Consider the following 19,741-nt stretch of genomic DNA (forward strand, 5'->3'; position numbering starts at 1 on the left):
GCCTAATCTTTTCATGATTCTCTTCCACGCATATATTGGTGGCTCTGAGTTGAATGTGGTTAGCTGGACTCTCCAAAGTGGCTCTTATATGAAAGCTCCATTTGTGGACCAGCAGATGAGATATTTGGTATCCTGGGGCTTTAATGGCTTTACCTCTTTTAAGCATGAGTTGGCCCAGGGTACACCATGATTTTTATGTAGTATTTGCAAAATTGATCAATAAGGGCATTTTTGGAGAAAGAATAGGCCAGAAAAACAGCATTGCTTCTATAATTTAAAGATCATTGTTAGTTACTTCTGGATTTTTTTTTTAATGTTTCTTTTATTTGCTGATTTAAGAGATAGAGGAAAAAGAACTCAGTTGGTTGTTCCACTTATTTATGCATTCATTGTTTGATTCTTGTATGTGCCCTGACCAGAGATCAAACCCATACCAACTAAGCTACCTAGCCAGGGCTGGCTATCTGAGCAGGGGAGAGATTTTTTAAGATTAAATAAAAATAAATTCTAATGAGAGCCAAGTTAAAATTTTCCCATGGACATGTAATATTCATTGTTACTCAACTATCTAGATGACATTCTGTAATAATTGCTTAATTTCTAGACAAATGTTTCTAAACAACTTAAGTATGCCAATAGCTTTTGTATAGACCTCTCTTTTGGTCACACACACTGAGGGAGAAAAATTATATTACACAGTTTAGATACAATTCTAAATTGTTATTCTTCCAAATTATGTCTATTAATTCCGATCTGCTCTCTTCCAAGCTTTAGCTATTACCACTAGAGAATACTAGCTTTTGAATAACTAGTAAAAAAAATAATAAGATGGGGGTGGATACAGACAAGGCTAGCTTTAGAGTGAGCTATCTAAAAGGCTATCAAATGTTAGTTAAATAAGTCATGTTACATTCATGTGATGGAATACCTTACTGTTATGCAGACATTTAAAAGCATATGACATGAAGAAATGTTTGTGGTATAATGTTTAAATTAAAAAGTAGGTTAAAATAAGCATACATAATTTGATTCAAATTTTTGTGGCAGTTGATTTTGTTGAGATATTAATTCTATGTGTTTGCCTCTACCCTGCCCAAGCACGTAAACAGACCTCAGATTTTTATAAGGCAAAAATCAAAATCCTCTTATAAACAACATAAGCTCTCCCTGTCTTTTGAAATGAGAAGGGAGAAAAAAGAAGGAATGCCTTTGAGGGTGAGGTACAAGAGAGATCCCACAAGATTTAGAAGTCTGTAGCCTGTTGGTTGCGTGAACAGCTGTCTCCTGTCTTGTTCTGTGACAGAGCTGAGGATGGTGGCACAACCTCAAAGAGGAAGGCTGCACCTGGGTGCAGGGGCTTCCAGATGCACTCACTTGATTCCAGATTTTTGAGTTCCAAGGATGGTAAAGGAATATTGGAGTCATCAGATCTGAAGAGAAGATGGCATAAAGGAAATTTAGCATTAAATCAATGTGTAGAGATGACTGAGGAATTTGAGGTTATTCCAGGTACTTCCACAATAATTATTGCCCTAGAAACTTTGTAGAACTGTAGATGCAGAGGAAATTCTCAATAATAACTGAGATTGAATTTCCACCAGCATGGCAGGTGTTAGATTCAAGTTGATCTAAAGAAATGCAGCATTTCTTTCTGTGGAATAGGAGTCTCAGCCATAATATGCAATGCACATACAATGAATTATTTATTATAAATATCAAAAATATATATTCTCAGGATAATTCCCCTCCATTCTTTAGAGAGATACTGTTATGGGGGGGGGGGATCACTAATATTTTAACTGTGATTTTCCCTATCTAGCTGATTACAGGGGATTATTCTTCATATTGTACACTTGAAAAAATTTAAATAAATGTGTATTCCTTTTATAATTGTAAAAAATTATAAAACCAACTGCAAACTGACTTTTTTTTTTTTCTTATACTCGTGTATCTGAGCAGGTAGAAAACAGGGAAGGGCATACATCATAATCTTAGGGTCTACTTTCCAGCTGTTATAGACCTACTGATAATTGTTCCCTAGGAGTATAATATACAGTAAACTTCAAGGAAAAAATAACAGGTTTTTCTCATATTAAGAAAAGTAGTGTGTATCTCCTGCACCCTGTAAAATTTAAAATATTGTATCAGTCAGGGTACCAGAGCATACTCAAAAGGCTAACCGAATGGCGTATAATCAGAATGTGGGCAGGGAAACAGCAAGAGATGATGGATGCAGTACCACTGCCAACCTGGCACCAACATGGAGGGAGAAAGGGTACTAAATACTGTCTCCTACTGCCTTCTTATCTCCTGCTAGAACCCTGTATCAGAAGAGCTCAAGCAGAATCCAGAGAGGAAGGGAACTTGTGCTGTAATCCATAAAGGGTGAAGTAGATACATAATGGGTAACAGAGACTATCTAGCATGGTGACATCGAAGTACAAACAATTGTACAATTTCACTTTAAATGTTTCCAAATTTTAAGATTTCTACTAGAAGAGTACTAGAAACATGGTTTCGGACATCAGTCTTTGGTACTACACAATATACAGACAAGAATATTTGTTATAGTATTTTTCTAATAGCGGATACTTGGAAATAATCTAGTTGCCACCCATAATTAAGTAAATTATTGTACTTCCACATAATGGAATACTATGAAACTCTTGAAAACAATACAGATCATTACTTATGGATATGAAAAGATGGCCATAAGTTTTTAAGTGTAGTATTCATTCAATAATATTTATTAAGCACTTAGTATGTACTAGGCATTGTGCTAGGTGCTGGAAAAACAAAAGAGAACAATCTGTCAATTTAAATCTGTAAATTTAATCCACTAAATTAAAAGTGATTTCTAAAAAATGACAACTAGTGTTGTTGAATTTAAGGAGGAGGGCACTCATATACTACTGTTCAGAGTATAAATTGATAAACATTTCTGGAGGGCAACTTAGCACTTTTTTATCAAAAGCCTCAGATCCCTTAGTGGTTCAGCGGATTGAGGACGGCCTGCTAACCAAAGGGTCACAGCTTTGATTCCCAGTCAGGGCACATGCCTGGGTTGCAGGCCACATCACCAGTTGGGGGACTGCAAGAGGCAACCACACATTGTTTCTCTCTCTCTCTTTCTCCCTTCGTTCCCCTCTCTCTACAAATAAATAAATAAAATCTTTTTTAAAAAGCCTTAGAAATATCCATTTCATTTGACCCTGCAATTGTATTTTTATGAATTTATTCTAAAGAAAGGAACACAGATGTATACAAAAAAATACATATCAAACAGCTCATAAATGAGTTGCTGAGAGAAGGGGTACCAAATATTAAATAGGGACTTGGGTAAATAAAATATGTTTATAAGGCGGAATACTAGGGAGCTATGTTTAACCTAGAAAATATTTAACGTATACATTCCAAAATGTACATGTGAAAGAGTTTTTAAAGAGTGATACTAAATTGTCCTGAACTTGAGTAAATCACTTAGGGGATCTGAGTCTGTTACTTCATCTGTAAAGTTCAAATCCTTAAGGACCCTTTCAATTCTTACCTGAGTATAGACACTCATCCTTTCTTCGCTATAAAGAAAATAAGTCACCGTTGGCAGCCTGTAGATGTTAGGTTGGCAGCTGTCTGCAGAGCTATCCTTAACTATTTCATCTGCGGACATACTCAACGATGCTCTCAAAAAAGAAAATACATATTTTGAAAGAAAATGTCCTTTTTTTTCTCAGAGGCCTAATCTGTCAGCACTGTGCTTGGTTTTGACATTAATGCCTTCAAAGAGCTCAAAGTCTGGTGGGAGGAAACCAATAATAATAACGAAGAGTGATCAATGACAGCAGAGCCTTGACTGGTGAGTTCTGGAGGATTCCAAAATAGAAAAGCATGTATACAAACAACATACTCGAGTAAGAGTACGGTTGATACATAGAAAACGGACTATTATTTTGTGGCCTTTCTTGTGGTAGTCTCGTTCTTCTCACAGTCACACAACACCCCAATTTTTGTGGATGCTTTATGAGAGGTTTAGCTGCACACTCGATCACCCAGAGTCGAAGCTGTCGCCTGGAGCGATTTCAGGTGCATCCGGCCGGGCCAGTGAGAAACTAGAGAGTATCTGCAACACACAGGTAAATCACAAGGATGTAAGAAGCGTTGACTTGGTAGTGACCACCGGGCGGCTCTTAGGGGCCGCGGGCATTCCTGGCCAGGATTTCCCGCTAATCTCAATTCCACCTTCTCCCGAGGCCCCGCCCACCTCCGAGAGTCTGCGAGCTCTGAGGGCGGGGAAGCGTTGGGAGCTGATCGATGTCTCTGGAATAGACTGCTCTGCCCTGCACCTCTGTCGTCAAAGTCCCGCAGACTTTTTTGTAGATCGCCGAGTGGTAGTTTCGGCTGCGTTTCGTGATCTGCCGCTTTGCAGGAGGCGACTTCTAGGTCTCCGCGAACCATGGTGCGTTGGATTCCAAGCCTAGGCAGGGTTGGGGCAGAGGGCCGCTAACTGGAGGATGGCGAGCCGCGTCTCCTGTCATCCTTAGAGCGGTCGGGGGCCACAGGACGTGGAAACCATAGCAGTCAGGAGGGATCGGGAAGTGATTCAGCATCTCCGGCCTGCCCGGTAGAGGGGCGGTCAGGAGCCAGTGCGGCCTTCCTCCTGGGTTTGTTTCACTTTCTGCCAGGCCTCAGACACTACCTCCCCCGTGAACTAGCTGAGTCCGCCTCTCAGGTTCCTTCAGTGTAGTGGATTCCGAGCCGTACTGAATGGCCCCTCGTGCTTTGGGTCGGGGGCGTGAGAGGAGATAATAGGGACTCGACTTGGAGACCTCCCTGTACTGCCAGTGCGAACTTGACCCCAGGGTTTAGGTTCCTGTACCGCGTGCATTTTCCTGCAGGGTCTCATTTTTCTCTCCCCTAGAACTCGATCAGAAAAGGCCCTTTTCAATCACTTTTCCAGTCACCTAGTTTTACAGATGAGTAAACCAAGGCTGAGAGAAGTGATGTTATCAGCGTTACAACATGGGTCTCAAGGCTTCCAGTACTTAGTGTGCTCAGCCTCATGATTATTTTCTCAAATACTGTTCTGGTAGACTTGTTTTAATACCGTTATTAAAGCTGTAATAGTTCCGTCGCTGTAGCTATTTGAGGCCCTCTAACTTCCTGAGGACTTTCTTGTATTTTTTCATTCGATATGAATGTCTAGACGTACAAGGCACTATTTTAATTGTAGTGAGGGTTCAAAGATAAATCAGACATGCCCCTAATCACAATATAAGGAAGGAAGGGATATGCAGGTAAAGAAATGATGAGAGTATGTTTTGGGAGAATTATGGAAGAAAAAAAAAAGATGGCGAAACCTCAAGAGATAGACATTTGAGCTAGTTTTTTAAAAGGGAATGCTTTTGACTACATTAGGGCCCGGTATAAGGGAAGAACATAAGCAAAAGATAGGAAGGAAAATTGACACATGAACTTAAGGAATTGGCTGAACCCGAAAGGAATGCTATGGCATAGGTAGGACGGGAATTAGGTTCCATCTAGATCTGATTCCTCCCTCCCCCACTAGTTTACGGTATATATAGAGGTGGCTCGCAGCTGAGTACATGCAGTAGTAATCTTACAGTGAGGTTGTATTAATAGCATTGTGTTAATATTGAATGGAAATAGATCAGAAAACTTTTTAAATGATAGAGCTAGTTAAGAGTTGAGATTTGTGATGTTCTTATATTAATAGGTCTTTTTTCTTTTACTTTCAGTTTCGCAACCAGTATGACAATGATGTCACTGTTTGGAGTCCTCAGGTAAAATGTTCTATACTGTTTCTGTGAAGTGGATTTTGGTGGCTACAGTATGTTTAGAACCTCATGGGATTGTAGGCTGGGAGTAAATGGAATAGAATCATTTTAGACATTCCTGGAACCAAAATTTACCGTTAAAGTAAGTTTCCTGGTTAAAAAATAAAAATCATTTGAGATTTAACTGTGCTCACCTGAGATTTGGGGACTCTAATTTTAAATCTATAAAAGGGTCTTGTAAGATGACTCTAAGATTTTTTTTTTTTTCCTTTAGGGCAGGATTCATCAAATTGAATATGCAATGGAAGCTGTCAAACAAGGTTCAGCCACAGTTGGTCTAAAATCAAAAACCCATGCAGTGTTGGTTGCTTTGAAGGTAAGTAAAGCAGTAAGTCTTATCTTCTTCCTTTGGAAAAAGAACCATCAAACATAAGTTTCACTCTATAGATAATAAAATTGAAAACTTGTTTTTTATGTCTTACAATGTCTGTATTTAGAGAGCACAGTCAGAGCTTGCAGCTCATCAGAAAAAAATTCTTCATGTTGACAACCATATTGGTATCTCAATTGCGGGACTTACTGCTGATGCTAGACTGTTATGGTGAGTGTGATCATGAAAAAACAAAAGAAACATCTCTTTTGATTTATAGTTGATTTCACGTCTGGAAAAGATCTAGATGAGATATGTTAGGAAGTGCTCTTCCAGAGTATTTATAAGTTAAGATTGTGAATACCTTAGTGGATTTGGGCTCAATTACTAAGTACATAGTCCATTTCTTCATCCCTGTAATAGTAACAAATACAATTAAGCATATTAACACTTGAGAAATCACTGAATAATGTGATACTTGTTAACTCAGTGTGTATTATTTGAGATGATGTTATGTCTAAGAAGAGCTTGACAACTTTTTTCTGGTTTCTAAGAAACAGCTGAACTACCCTTTCTTTAATACACCAGAATTTATCAAGCATTTATTTTTTGCAAAGCTTTATTTTGGGTACTGCAGGGTATACAAAGGTGAATCAGATATAGCTCTTGTCTTTTAGGAACTGGAAATCTAGTAGTATGTCTATAATACAAGGTAGAAAGTAGAGTAATAGATTTCTGTGGGAGTCCAGAGGAGATAAAGATTATTTCTAGATGACAGGCAATGTGTAAATGAAGAGCTAGTGCTTTGAAATCACACAGATTGAGTTTATTTTTTATACCACTTAGTATCTGAGATTGGGCTAGTGATTTAATCTCTCAGTTTTTTTAGTATTATCCTTTTCAAGGTTATTGTTAAATAGCCTAACACGTAGATCACCTAACAGTGTCTTCACGTAATATGTGAGTGTGTGTATAGGGAAATAGGAGGAAATAAGTCAAAACTAATCTGTTTAAGTCTGTGACTCAATTAGGGAAGAAAAAATATAAACTGATGGAAAATAGTAATGCTAATGTTTTAAGATTTTCAAATTACCCAGCAAACCCATGCTCTCTTAGGTCAGCTGTATAGTGACAACATTATTGGTTTCTTTCAGATCTTGAAAATGTAAACTGTATTGCACTGTCAATTCTTTTATTTAATCCAGTCTAACATACTGTCATGTCAACCCATAATCAATATAAAAACTGTTGAGCTATTATACACTTTTTTTATATTAAGTCTTTGAAATTTCATGTGTATTTTGAACTTATATATGATACACCTCAATTTAGACTAGCCACTTTTTAAGCACTCAATAATCACATGTGATTAGTACCTGCAATATTGGGGCAATGCAGTTTTAGACAGCCTTGGGAAATTAAACAGCTTGGTTCCTACACTCAACGTTTAATCATTAGATGTGACATACAAATAAATTGGATAAAGCAATACAGAAAGAAGGGTAGATATCTGTTGTTTATGCTCTTGGCTTTCAGGGGCATGAATTCCCTTGTCCACAAATGTCAGACTTGCTTGAATCTTGTCAGGTTTGACAGGGAAATTCAACAGTCCAGAGTCCAATATCTCCACTAGAGTTCTGCTTATGGGTAAGAAGTAGCATTGGCAAGAACATGTAACAATGTCCTAGTATGGATTCTATTTCTTGAAATTGCTCTATTGAGAAAGTTTTAGTCGGCTTTCAAAGAAAATAGAAAACAAAGTAGTTACACTTTTTGCTGGCTCAAGGCCTAAAATTTAAGACAATCTTGTTGACAGTTGAAAGGATAAAAAAAGAGAGAATGCTCATTTTGTCTTGCTCAGCTTTCTCTCTATTCTGTAAAATGCTCTCAAACAAAGGTTTTTTTAAAGGAATATTTTAGGAGTTTTTTGGTTTTTTTTTTTTTTTTTTAATCTTATGTGACCTCGCCAACCCCACCCCCACCCCCCCATGCTTTGGTACAAAAGTGCATCCTTCCATGTCTTTCTGGTTCCCTCATGAATGTAATCCATGTGACTGCCTGGAAGAAAACAGAAAAATAAAACTGTTTAGACTTGAATAACTATGATTTGAAGTTACTAATTTTACTTGTTTCTTTTTTAGTAATTTCATGCGCCAGGAGTGTTTGGATTCCAGATTTGTATTTGACAGACCTCTTCCTGTGTCTCGTCTCGTAGCTCTAATTGGAAGCAGTATCCTTTTTATGTTAGCATTTTGGACATGAACTTTAAAGGATTTTGATACTTTATCCTTATGTTAGTTATTAGGAATACGATAATATATAACATAGGTAAGATTGTGGAAAAAGATTAGTTACTTTTCAATAGCAGAGTGTTTAAAATTTAGGAGAGTTAAGGGAACTTTTACCATGGAAGAATGGGTTTTAAAATACGGAATTGGTTTGCTCTTTCATCAGCCCTTATAAGCCATTGATATTTTTGTACCCATAGAAGAGTTCAGTTCCAGGAAAACTTTAAAGGAGATTTAAAGATTTTATTGGTGGTTCTAGATGTCCCCCAGATCCTTGACTGCATGTATCCAAAACAAATGGGGTTCTCTGCATGGCGGGAAAACGTTTTGTTAGGACTCATTCTTGGGTTTGGTGGATAGCTGAACTTTTTTTTTAATACTAGGCCAAAGAAAAATTGCTCTCTTTTATTTTATTTTTCCTATGGTGGATTATGCAGTAATTAAGAAATCAAAACTCTGTTAGGAATGTTTAATTTGAAAATAAAGATAGTACTTCATTCCTTGTTCAAACAGGCTCTTTAACTAGTTTAAGAGACCCAGATACCAACGCAAAGATATGGCCGGAGACCATATGGCGTTGGGCTGCTTATTGCTGGTTATGATGTAAGTTCATAGAGTATCTTTATATTTTAATGATTTTTTAAAACTTACTATAAATTTTCAAATTTTTAGTTTAACAAAAATCAAGAATGATGTGTACTTTTTTCATATTTGTAGGATATGGGTCCTCATATTTTCCAAACCTGTCCATCTGCTAACTATTTTGACTGCAGAGCTATGTCCATTGGAGCCCGTTCTCAATCAGCTCGAACTTACTTGGAGAGACATATGTCTGAGTTTATAGAGTGTAAGTGATTTTTTTTTGCCTCCTTCAATCTTTATGTAGTGAATTAACCCAGTATTCTAATGAAGAAAACTACCAGTCTTAAAGAGTTTTTAAAAAAATGAAGCCCATGAAGGCTCCGGCTGGGTAGTTTAGTTGGTTAGAGCATTGTCCCAATATGCCAAGGTTGTGGGTTTGATCCCTAGTCAGGGCACATACAAAAATCAATGGATGAATGCATAAATAAGTAAATAACAAATTGATGTGTTGTTCCCCCCCAACCCCCATCTCCTTTCCTCCCTCAAAAAAAGAAAAGAATTAAACCCACGAAGTGTTCATTATTTTTTACACATGCCAATTTTACCCTTTCTAACTACCACAGTAGTTTTATTCACCAGTAGGACTTTTTCAAATACAAATATGTGTCCCTAACCTTGAAGACTCTTGATTAGATTGGTCTGAAATGTGCCCCAGACAGAGTTGAGAAACCTGTGCTAGCTACCAATTTAAGGTCTGTTTATAACTTTTAGTTTTGTTCTTACTTTTAGCCACACAGACATTTCTGCATTCAGTAGTCCATAAACAAGAAAAAGTCATTGTATCTGTGAGAAAGAAAGGTAAAAGATTTAAGGTGTGATGATAGGGCAGGTTTTCAAGTGCTTTGCTTATGCAAGGGTCTTGTATTTTAACACATGCTTTTTAAATCACTTGAGGTGATCATGTGGGATATTTTTCTCCCCTTTCATTCTGTTATGGTATATTGCATTCATTGATTTTGGAGTTTTTTCTTTTTTTAAGATTTTATTTGCTTATTTTTAGAGAGGGGGAAATGAGGGAGAGAGATACATTGATCAGTTAGTTACCTCTTGCATACCCCCAACCAGGGACCTAGCCCACAACCCAGGTATGTGTCCTGACAGGGAATCAAACCAGCGACTTTTGGTTTGTGGTACAATGCCCAACCCACTGAGCCACACCAGTCGGAATGTTAAACCATCTTACACTTCTGGGATTCAGTTTACTGGTATTTCGTTGAGTTTTGTGTGTTGTGTTTGTGTCTATTCATAAGTCAAATTGATCTATAGTTTTATCATTTGTGAACTAGGATTTTGATTTAACTTACCATGGAAAAAGTAAATTTAGTAATAAAAGTCCTGTGTTCTCTTATTAAATAAAGCAATAATCAGCAGTATTATCATTATTAGAAGATTATAGGGCTAAACTTCTGGCTGTATTTATTGTGATATATTTAGTATGTGACTAAAAGGATGATTTCAGTGTATAGACCCAACAAATAAAAGAAGCCTAGCATGATGATACAATTAAGAAATAATTGTTTATTTATAATATATAGGCAATTTGAATGAATTGGTTAAGCATGGTCTGCGTGCTTTAAGAGAGACACTTCCTGCAGAACAGGACCTAACTACAAAGGTAAATATCTACTTTTCCAGTTACAGATATTAACATTACAGTTTAATCACTTATTGCGTAAACATAAGAAATAGAGGAGTGTATACTAATAGTTTTTTAATTTGGGAGATGGTTGCCTTGGCTCATGCTTTCTCTTTAAACTATTCACTAAGTGATCTGATTTTGAAATTATTTCTGAACTTTTTAATTTGTATAGACAAGTCTGATGTAAAATGTTCTTTATTTCTTCAGCTGATAGGAGTATCTTCATGTTATTAATTCAGTTGAGAACTACATATGTGTATTAAGCACCTGCCACATGCAGGCACTAAGCACTAACAATATAGTACACACAATAAACATCTTAGACTTTTGGGTACATATATCTTAAGTGTGGGGAGATAGATGATATACCTATAAATACCTATAAGTAAATTATGTAGTATACTAGAAGGTGACAAATGCTATAGAAACAAAATGGATTAAGAGGAGAAAGAATGACCAGTTAGGTGTAGGAAGATGATATGGTGGGCATAATTTTAAATAGGGTCAAGGATGGACTCACTCAGAAAGTGGAATTTGAGGGAAAGATCTAAAGGAGAGGAGTGAGTGAGCCATGGAAATGTCTAGAGCAAGCTTATTTCGGGGAATGCAGGTGCAAGAGCCTTGGGTCCAGAATGTTTCTAGTGTTCGAGACAGAAGCCTAGTAGTGTTGGGGTTAGTGATCAAGACGAAAGTAAGGAAGTTAAAGAGGTAATGGAGGCCAGATTGTGTGTGTCCTATAAACCATTGTAGGTACTTTGGATTTTACTCTTGAGTGGGCTGTTAAGAGTTTGAGCAGAGGAAAACCTGATTTGCTCTAGGTTTTAAAAGAGTCACTGGTTGCCATTTTGAGAACAGATTGTAGTTGGAGCATGGGTGGAAATAGTTTTAAAACTGTTATAGTAATTCAGGTGGATTACAACCAAGTCATAGAGGTGGAGATGATGAAAGGGGTTCAATTTTGGGTATGTTTTGAAATTAGAGCCAAAGAAATCCTGACTGGTATGGCTCAGAGGTCCCATAAACCGAAAGGTTGAGGATTCTATTCTCAGTCAGGGCTCATTCCTGGGTTGCGGGTATGATCCCTGGTTGAGCCTGTGCAAGAGGCAACCAATCAATGTTTCTCCTTTCTCTCCCTCCCTTCCCCTCTCTCTAAAAAAAAAAAGGAAAACAAATCTTGAAAAGAAATCAGCCCCAAAGAAGTTTGCTAATTGTGGTTGTGGGGGCCGGGTAGAGGGAGTGTCTTCAAGATTTTTGGTCCTATAAAAGAAAGAGATTTATGATTTACTAAGATGAATAAGACAGTGGGAGGAATAAGTTTTGGGGTAGAGGTTATGGAGGAAAAACAGGCAGTTTATGACATAAAATTTGAAATGCCTATTGTTTATTTATTTGGCAATACAGAGTAAGCAGTTGTCAGATGAGTATCCCCTGGAGTTTGATAGAGAATTGTCTAGTCTAGCGTTACAGATTTTGGAGTCTATATAGAAATCTATTTTAGAGACTGAATTGGATGAGATCGCTAAAAGAATTGAACAGACAAGAGGTTTGCAAACTGGGCCAAGGGCACTCTTAACCTTTAGAGATTGGGAAGTAAAAAGGACTGAGAAAGATGGCATGGGAGGTAGGAGGAAAACTTGAAAAATGAGACATCTTTAAAAGCAAATGAAGAAACTTTCAAGGAAGAGGAAATGAAAAATTACTACTAGATAAAGAAAGATGTGGATTGAAAATTAACCATTAGATTAGCAATGATGTCACTGAGGATTTAGGTAACAACCTTAGTGGAATGGTGAAGCAAAAGCCTGCTAGTAATGAAATCAGAAGAGAATGGGATAAGAGGAATTGGTGGACAGGTCTTTGAAGGATATTTCCTGTTGTGGGTCCAGACTGAAAAAAGGAGGTTTGTTATTTTCGTTTTTTAAGATGGGAAATATACAGCCTATCTGTAACATGAAAATAATCTAGTATAAAGGAAAACATGTAGGAAAAATATGAGAAATACTGCTGGGCCAATTTCTTTGAACAGTACACAAGTGGAAAGGTAGGCCTTAGAGAAGAAATCGGATGATTCACTCATAGTAACAGGAAGGGAGAGAATGTAGGGACACATATAGGAAAGGGTGGTGGGTACTGTGGGAGCTTGTGAACGTACTCTTCTTAATTTGCTTTTATTTTCTCAGTGCAATTGCAAGGTTTCAGATGTAAGGAGAATAGGGAATGGTAGAGTTATCTACGAGAATAGGAGATTGAATAATCTAGGGACCTGTATAGTACAATACGGAAAACACTAGGGCCTCCTTGAAGTTAATGATCAGTCAGCATACTATAAATCCATTTTGTTACAGAGGTTGGATAATTATTATTTAATATGTATATGAAGACTATAGCCTGCATAATGTTTTCTAAACAAATTTGCCTATTATAAAAATATTATTTTTGAAAAATAAGGGAAGTACATTATGTTTTAAAAATTTGCTTAAAATACCTATAATGCCATCATACCCAAATGACTGTCTTGAAAGTTGGATATACTGTTGCCTATTAGCACTTACAGCTTGGAAAATTTTCTCATGTATCTGGCTTCCTAATTTCATATTTTTTCTGAATCATAGAAAATGGCCTAGCTCTGGCCAGCTAGTTCAGTTGGTTAGAGCATTGTCCCAATATACCAAGGTTGTGAGTTCAATCCACAGTCAGGGCATATACAAGAAATAACCAATGAATGCATAAATAAGTGAAACAACAAAGCTGTGTTTTCTTTCTTTCTTCCTTCCTGTCTCTCTCTAAAATCAATAAATAAAATTTAAAAAGAAAAGAAAAGAAAATGGCCTATATATCCTTATACCTAAAATTTTCACTGAAATTTTAATTTTACAGGAGCTATTTTGCACTGGTTAGCATTCACTGAACATTTTAAGTATTGCTCTTTAATTTTTCCATGTAGAACATAGTTGTAAGCCCCCACCAAATTCAGCTCTTTAGAACCCAAAACTTGTTTGATAAGAAACATCATGTCTTAACTTACATGAGAAGTAAATTTGATTATTTCTTAGGAGTGAGGGTTACTTCCTAGTAAGTGGTTTGCTCCCTCACACTTGTATGCAGCACGTTTCCATTATGAGCCAATTTGCAAATTTGGACGTAAACCTTGGGGGTTACTCAGGATTATCAAAAGCGAGTATTTAAATCTGCAAATTACAAGGGCTTACTAGTTAGGTCTTATTCAAGTGCTATGTAAATTTTTATTCTGCCTTCCCCTCCACACACACACACTTTTTATCATAAGCGTTTTTCAACCTAAATTCTCTTGATTTTTTTTTTTTTTTTTTTTACCTTTTTCCCCTCTTCAGAATGTTTCCATTGGAATTGTTGGTAAAGACTTGGAGTTTACGATTTATGATGATGATGATGTGTCTCCATTCCTGGAAGGTCTTGAAGAAAGGCCACAAAGAAAGGCACAGGTATATAACTAGTCATAACACAAGAGGCTTTAGCTCTGTGATGAACTGCTATTCCTACCCCAACTTTGTAAACTATCATTTTGTCTTTAATTACTGAGATAAACTTATAACTCAAATGGCAGTAGGAAAACTAAGCTGAGTAACGTAAAATACTGAAGGGACAGTGATCTCCATAAACACAAAAAGGGTTGACTAGTCATATACAGGCATTGGCAAAAGTAGGTTTACAGGTGTGACAAATAATGTAGTTAATTAATAAATAATAATACATGACTAAACTTATTTTGCATACTCACAACTATAACTCACCCTTTCTATATATCTTAGACAACTAGAAGACTGGGACCTCTGCTAGGATGGTTGGTGCCCTGTACATGTAGTCTTGGGGTCTCTCACAAGGGGTCTAGCAGGGCAGCAGCTCAGAGTTTGCACAAGTTCAAAAGTGAAAGCTGCCAGGCACTCTTTAAGGCTGAAGCTCAGGACTAACACAGCTTCACTTTGGCACATCTTGTTGGCTAAAACAAGTCATAGGGCCAGCCAGGAGTGTGTAGTAGTGAGGACTGAGAGAAAATTCACTGGGGACCAGCTTTGGAAACTAAATAGGTTCTTCACAAACACTGAGAAAGGATCAAAAAGTGTTGGTGAATCTCAGGTTACATATTGGTCTTTAAAGTGGATGTTTACAATACACATTTGCTATTTATAGATGCTTATTTGATAGCAGTGTGATTGAAAATAAAGTGTCCTGTGCAGAAATTTCTTCTACAGCATGAATTTCTTTTCAATTTGAAAAGGGTATTGTTGGTGTTTGGAGGAGGGAGATTTGCATTATTAAGCTGCTGTTGGTAAGAGCCAGCACTGCTGAGAAGAATGCAGTAGCGTGCCATGCAGCTAGTTTGGTTTGTCATCTTTTTGCTGCGTGTATTAGTGCCGAAGAGAAAAAGAATATCTAAAATATGCAATTGCTAGTAGTGGTAATAAAAAGAAGACCTTTTATTCTTGAGCAAGACAAAGTATGATAAGATGCTAGAATTGTTCAATGATGCTTAGGTTTTCAGAACTGTAAAAATTATATTTATTTTTTTTAACCCATTTGTTTAGAAATTTCAACAGGATAATGAACTAAAATTGAATATTTAAAATACACCTAACCTTTTTTTCTCATAGATTTCTTTATAATGTAATATTGTACGTTTTCTTTTTTCTTCCTCCCTTAAGCCTGCTCAACCTGCTGATGAACCTGCAGAAAAGGCTGATGAACCAATGGAGCATTAAGTGATAATCTCCCGGTCTATATATGTATTATCAAATGTGTAAGAATGCAGGAACATGCCCTGATGACAATAATCTATACTTTGAACCAAAAGGTGCAGTGGTGGAATAGTATGTTTTAGAATCAGTCCAGATATGAGTTTTTCCCAAGCAACTTCACTGAAACCACATAATGGGATGCATTTTTCTTTGAGAGGGTCTGTATAATCATTTTCTAGACAGTATAGTAATCTGTACTAATGTTTTTATATGGAAAACATAGTGTCTTTGTGGTTTTAAAGACAACTGTGAAATAAAATTGTTTCATCTGCTGGTGTATTGAGTTTTTGTTTATTCTTTAAGTAGCTTCAACTATATAAACAGTAGTCTAAGATTACAACTGGTCATTTGCCAAGTTTGTCAGATAAATTGCCTTATTTATAGTGGTGAGGGAAAGAAATACCTCTTATTGTTCACAGCCTTATACCAATTTCCCAATGTATGGGCTGGCTGCATGAGAATTTATGGAGATTTGGTTCAGAATATTAACATATGAATGGCTTTTCTTTCCAACCAGCAGATGGTGGTAGTGATAGCTGTGCTCTCAGTGTAGGGAACTTTTGCAAAATAACAGGAAATTTTAATCCAAAGCCATCATTTCCACGTATCCTGCCCAGCCACACTCTGGCATAGGCTGCCTTCCATTATACCTCTGAGCTGTGTACCAAGATACTGCAAAACAATTTTTGTCTTAGACCATGAAGGTGAAATTAGAGGAAATTTGATTAAAAAAACAAAACTAATCCCAAATTTTGCTACAAATAAGCCTAGAAGAGTTATTTTCTAAGATTCATATCTTTCTGGGGGGGGAGCAGTTCCCTTATAGATAGGGAACTTGGATTTTAGAACTAATTTTACTAATTAGCTGCTGTTGGCTTTGGGCAAGTTATTAAGCCCTATTTTAAGGAAATCCTTTGGAGAATTACTTTGAAGGTTAAATTGGAGAGTTTATGTGAAAATACCTTGTATACCCCCAAATTCACAAAATACTAGTTTAACTTTTTTTCCAGGTTGCCAAAAACTAAGTGTTAATAGGTTTAGACCTCTGTGACTTCTTGAGGGGAGAGTGGTTAAGAGAAGCTCTGGCAACCTTGTTGAAAGTCCTCTAAGAACAGGAAGGTATGAGATGCCCATCTCCACTCTGGAGTATAGTATTCCCTCACTTATCGCAGGTGTTACCTTCTAGGACTCCGCCCCCCGCCACCCCACCCCCCAGTGATAGGTGAAAATACGAGAAGTAGGAACCTTACAGTTATTTTAGTATTTATATATATTTTAAGGTTTTATAAATGCTTCCCACACACTTATAAACCGTTTCCAGTCCCTTATTAACCTTTCCCACTCCCTTATTAACCTTTCCCACACTTTTATAAACACTACTTATGTTCTTAAACATATTCTACACTCTTAAACCTACGTAACTTTAACAACATACGTATACAGGACCACAAAATCCCACAATATAGTGAAAAATCCACGATAAATAATTAAATATAATGTTTTTTAAAATCCCGCGATACAGTGAGGCTGTGATAAGTGAACCGCAATAGAGGGACTATTGTAGCCTCAAGAGTGCCATTTGAGCTTGGGATGAGGTCACAAGTATTGTACCATGTGACCATTTAACCAACAATGTAATAGCATCAAGTACAGCGGCTTTCACAAACAATACTGAATGAATGGAAGTCCTCTCACTTGCATTCAGACAATGGGTATATAATCCGGTGAAGGGAGCACAAGTGGAAAGTTTCACAAACTGTTCTTTCCTGAGGCAAGTCTCTTCCCCTGTGCCTTTCCTGGCATGAGCCTTTGTCTTGTGAAGTGATTCTGTTGAAAGATTATGTGTCTGTGTGCATGATTTTTGTATACTGTTCCCTAAATGTAAACCAACTACTTGGCTGACACATGGCAGGGGTGGGGGTACTGATCTGTATTGTACTTTGGGGGCAATTTAGTAATTTTTTTCTATATGTGACTTTAGTCTTATCTACTGACTTAAGAAGTTAAAATTTTCCTTGCCCCAATAAGTTCATTCCCACTATAAGAGTTCATTATGATGCCTTTTCATGTTTTGTCTAGTTAGTTATTCCATTTAGTCTGTGTTAATTATAAACAAAATTCCTAATGTCTTTTTTTATATATTTTTTAAAAATTAATTAACTTTATTTATTTATTTTTAGAGAGAGGAGAAAGGAGAAAGAGATAAAGAAACATCAGTGTGTGGTTGCCTCTCACTCGCGCCGCCGACAGGGGACCTGATGTGCAACCTAGTCATGTGCCCTGACTGGGAATCGAACCAGGGATACTTGGTTCGCAGGCCGATGCTCAATCCACTGAGCCCCAGCAGCCAGGGCCTCCTAATGTCTTTTCATAGAAACTGTCACTTTGATATAAAGAAAATATCCAATTCACCTGGAATTTATTGTCTATATGTGTATCTTTGAAGAGCTGGTATGGTTAAAAATAAGAGGCAGTGAAGTAGGTGACAGGATTCAGGTTCTAGTCCCAGCTTTTTCAGTGTCGCCATTTTGCGATTTGGGTTAAGTCCCTGTTTTTCTGGACCTTGACTTACTAGACATGTAAGTTTTTATGATTCTTGGTATATGACAGAGTTCTTGCTATCAAATAATTTATAGTTTAAAAGGCATTCAAAATAATGTAATCACATGTTAGAGTAAAAATAAGTCCCAAAACAGAAGTGCATGTTTATTACAAGTCAGGAAGGTTTGCTATCTGCTCAACAAGCTTTGTATTTAAGAATATGCAACAAAATATACACTGCCTATGAAAATTTTAAGTGCATACCGTAAATAAGGTTTTATAGAACCTTGCTTTTTTTGCCTTTTTTCATATTTAATAGTTTACTTAATACCTTGGTCGTGGTAAGCCTCAAATTTTATTCTGTAAACAGTGGAGCCTCCAGGGCAACTGAAATAGGTATGGTTAGTCTTATACCATCGCTAGCCCTAAACTGCTGAGCTTTCTTAATGCTGTCTAGTTTTTATGCTTTTGGGGGGTTTTATTTCATGCCAACAGATTGTCATTTCTTAATAGGTGGGCTTGGAAACTAGATAACTAACTGCATTTGTAAAAATTCCATGTTAGAAATGAATACACAGAAATGGAACAACTTGTACACACATCTTAGATTGATCTTAGGGAATTAGGCGGAGTGGGGGAAAAGCCAATCTCCAAAAGTTAAATTGTCTAATTCATTTATATTTCATCCTTAAAATGACAAAATTATAGAATGGAAAACAGGTTAGTAGCTGCCAGGGGTTATTGAGGGATGTGGCTGTGACTGTAAAGAATAGTAAGGATCCTTGAAATGGAATTCTACCTTGATGTGGTGATCACATAAATCTAAATATGGTAACTAAATACACAAATGAGTGCACTTAAAACTGGTGAAATGTGAGTGAATGTATCCATGTCGATTTACTGGTTGTGATAATTTATATAATTATACAAGGTGCGAATTGGAAGAAAGGTAAAAAGTACATGGGATTTCTATATTTGTGTCACTGCAATGATCTCAAACAGTTTTTAAAATGAATGCACAGGATCAGAATGTGCTATAAACACATGGCCTTTTTGCTTGATTGTTCCAAAAAGAGGAAATCTCACAATAGCTGGATTTTAGATACATGAGGCACTATTTGTGTTCTATCTCCATAACCAAGGTTAACCTGTTAATAAGGGCAGACTCTGTCAGACCTCTTTGTATTTATAATATTTTGCTCAAGACTTCCATTTTTAAAACAATAGTCTAGGGGAGCGGGAGTGACGAACCTCAAATGAACAAGATGCTATGGCTGATTGCAGCTGTTAACAATTCGTCTCTGGAGATAGGTAAAATCCTTTAAAATAGTAACTGTCAATCTCCTTTTATGCATAAAAAATATATAATTTACTGGGTGTTCATAAAGGATCATGAAAGGGACGGTGACTTAAAAATCACACAAGTGCAACTTTGATGTCAAGCAACTCCAGAGTAACTACGGAAGCAGGGATTCGGATCATTGCAGATGTTAAGAAATACAGTGGATGGATCTTCATATAATCTAGCGTCCCTTGTTTAAAGAACTTAAGTTATTTACCCATATAGTATTAGTTACTTTCCCAGTTTATTAGTGGGTGGATTAGAAAAGGGCTTCCGGCTGCCAATCTTGTGCTCTTTTCCACTGGACCACACAACACTGTAAAATGTGTCCCCTCTCTCCAGACTTCCACCCCTT

The 19,741-nt window shown here is 36.9% G+C and overlaps 1 protein-coding gene across 1 annotated transcript; it reads left to right on the forward strand.

Moving 5' to 3' along the window:
• The first annotated feature begins 4,010 nt into the window (after window positions 1-4,010).
• PSMA1 (proteasome 20S subunit alpha 1) lies at window positions 4,011-15,775 on the forward strand. Its single transcript, XM_090267275.1, has 11 exons — window positions 4,011-4,457; window positions 4,623-4,658; window positions 5,754-5,798; window positions 6,067-6,168; window positions 6,290-6,393; window positions 8,304-8,392; window positions 8,983-9,053; window positions 9,168-9,297; window positions 10,628-10,707; window positions 14,082-14,192; window positions 15,411-15,775. Exons 1-11 carry the CDS (start codon window positions 4,011-4,013, stop codon window positions 15,465-15,467), a joined length of 1,272 nt encoding a protein of 423 aa, XP_090123401.1. The 3' UTR covers window positions 15,468-15,775.
• Window positions 15,776-19,741: the final 3,966 nt, after the last annotated feature.

Source organism: Furipterus horrens, unplaced genomic scaffold (assembly GCF_987537825.1).
Source record: "Furipterus horrens unplaced genomic scaffold, mFurHor1.1.pri manual_scaffold_2, whole genome shotgun sequence".
In the NCBI taxonomy this organism is placed as follows: Eukaryota; Metazoa; Chordata; class Mammalia; order Chiroptera; family Furipteridae; genus Furipterus; species Furipterus horrens.

What these genes read in the sequence shown, in the direction of transcription:
- PSMA1 (XM_090267275.1), top strand. Translation starts at nt 4,011, where the DNA reads ATGCTTTATGAGAGGTTTAGCTGCACACTCGATCACCCAGAGTCGAAG. An exon ending in AACAGGACCTAACTACAAAG is followed by an intron (nt 10,708 to 14,081) that starts GTAAATATCTAC and finishes TCCCCTCTTCAG; the next exon opens with AATGTTTCCATTGGAATTGT. An exon ending in GGCCACAAAGAAAGGCACAG is followed by an intron (nt 14,193 to 15,410) that starts GTATATAACTAG and finishes TCCTCCCTTAAG; the next exon opens with CCTGCTCAACCTGCTGATGA.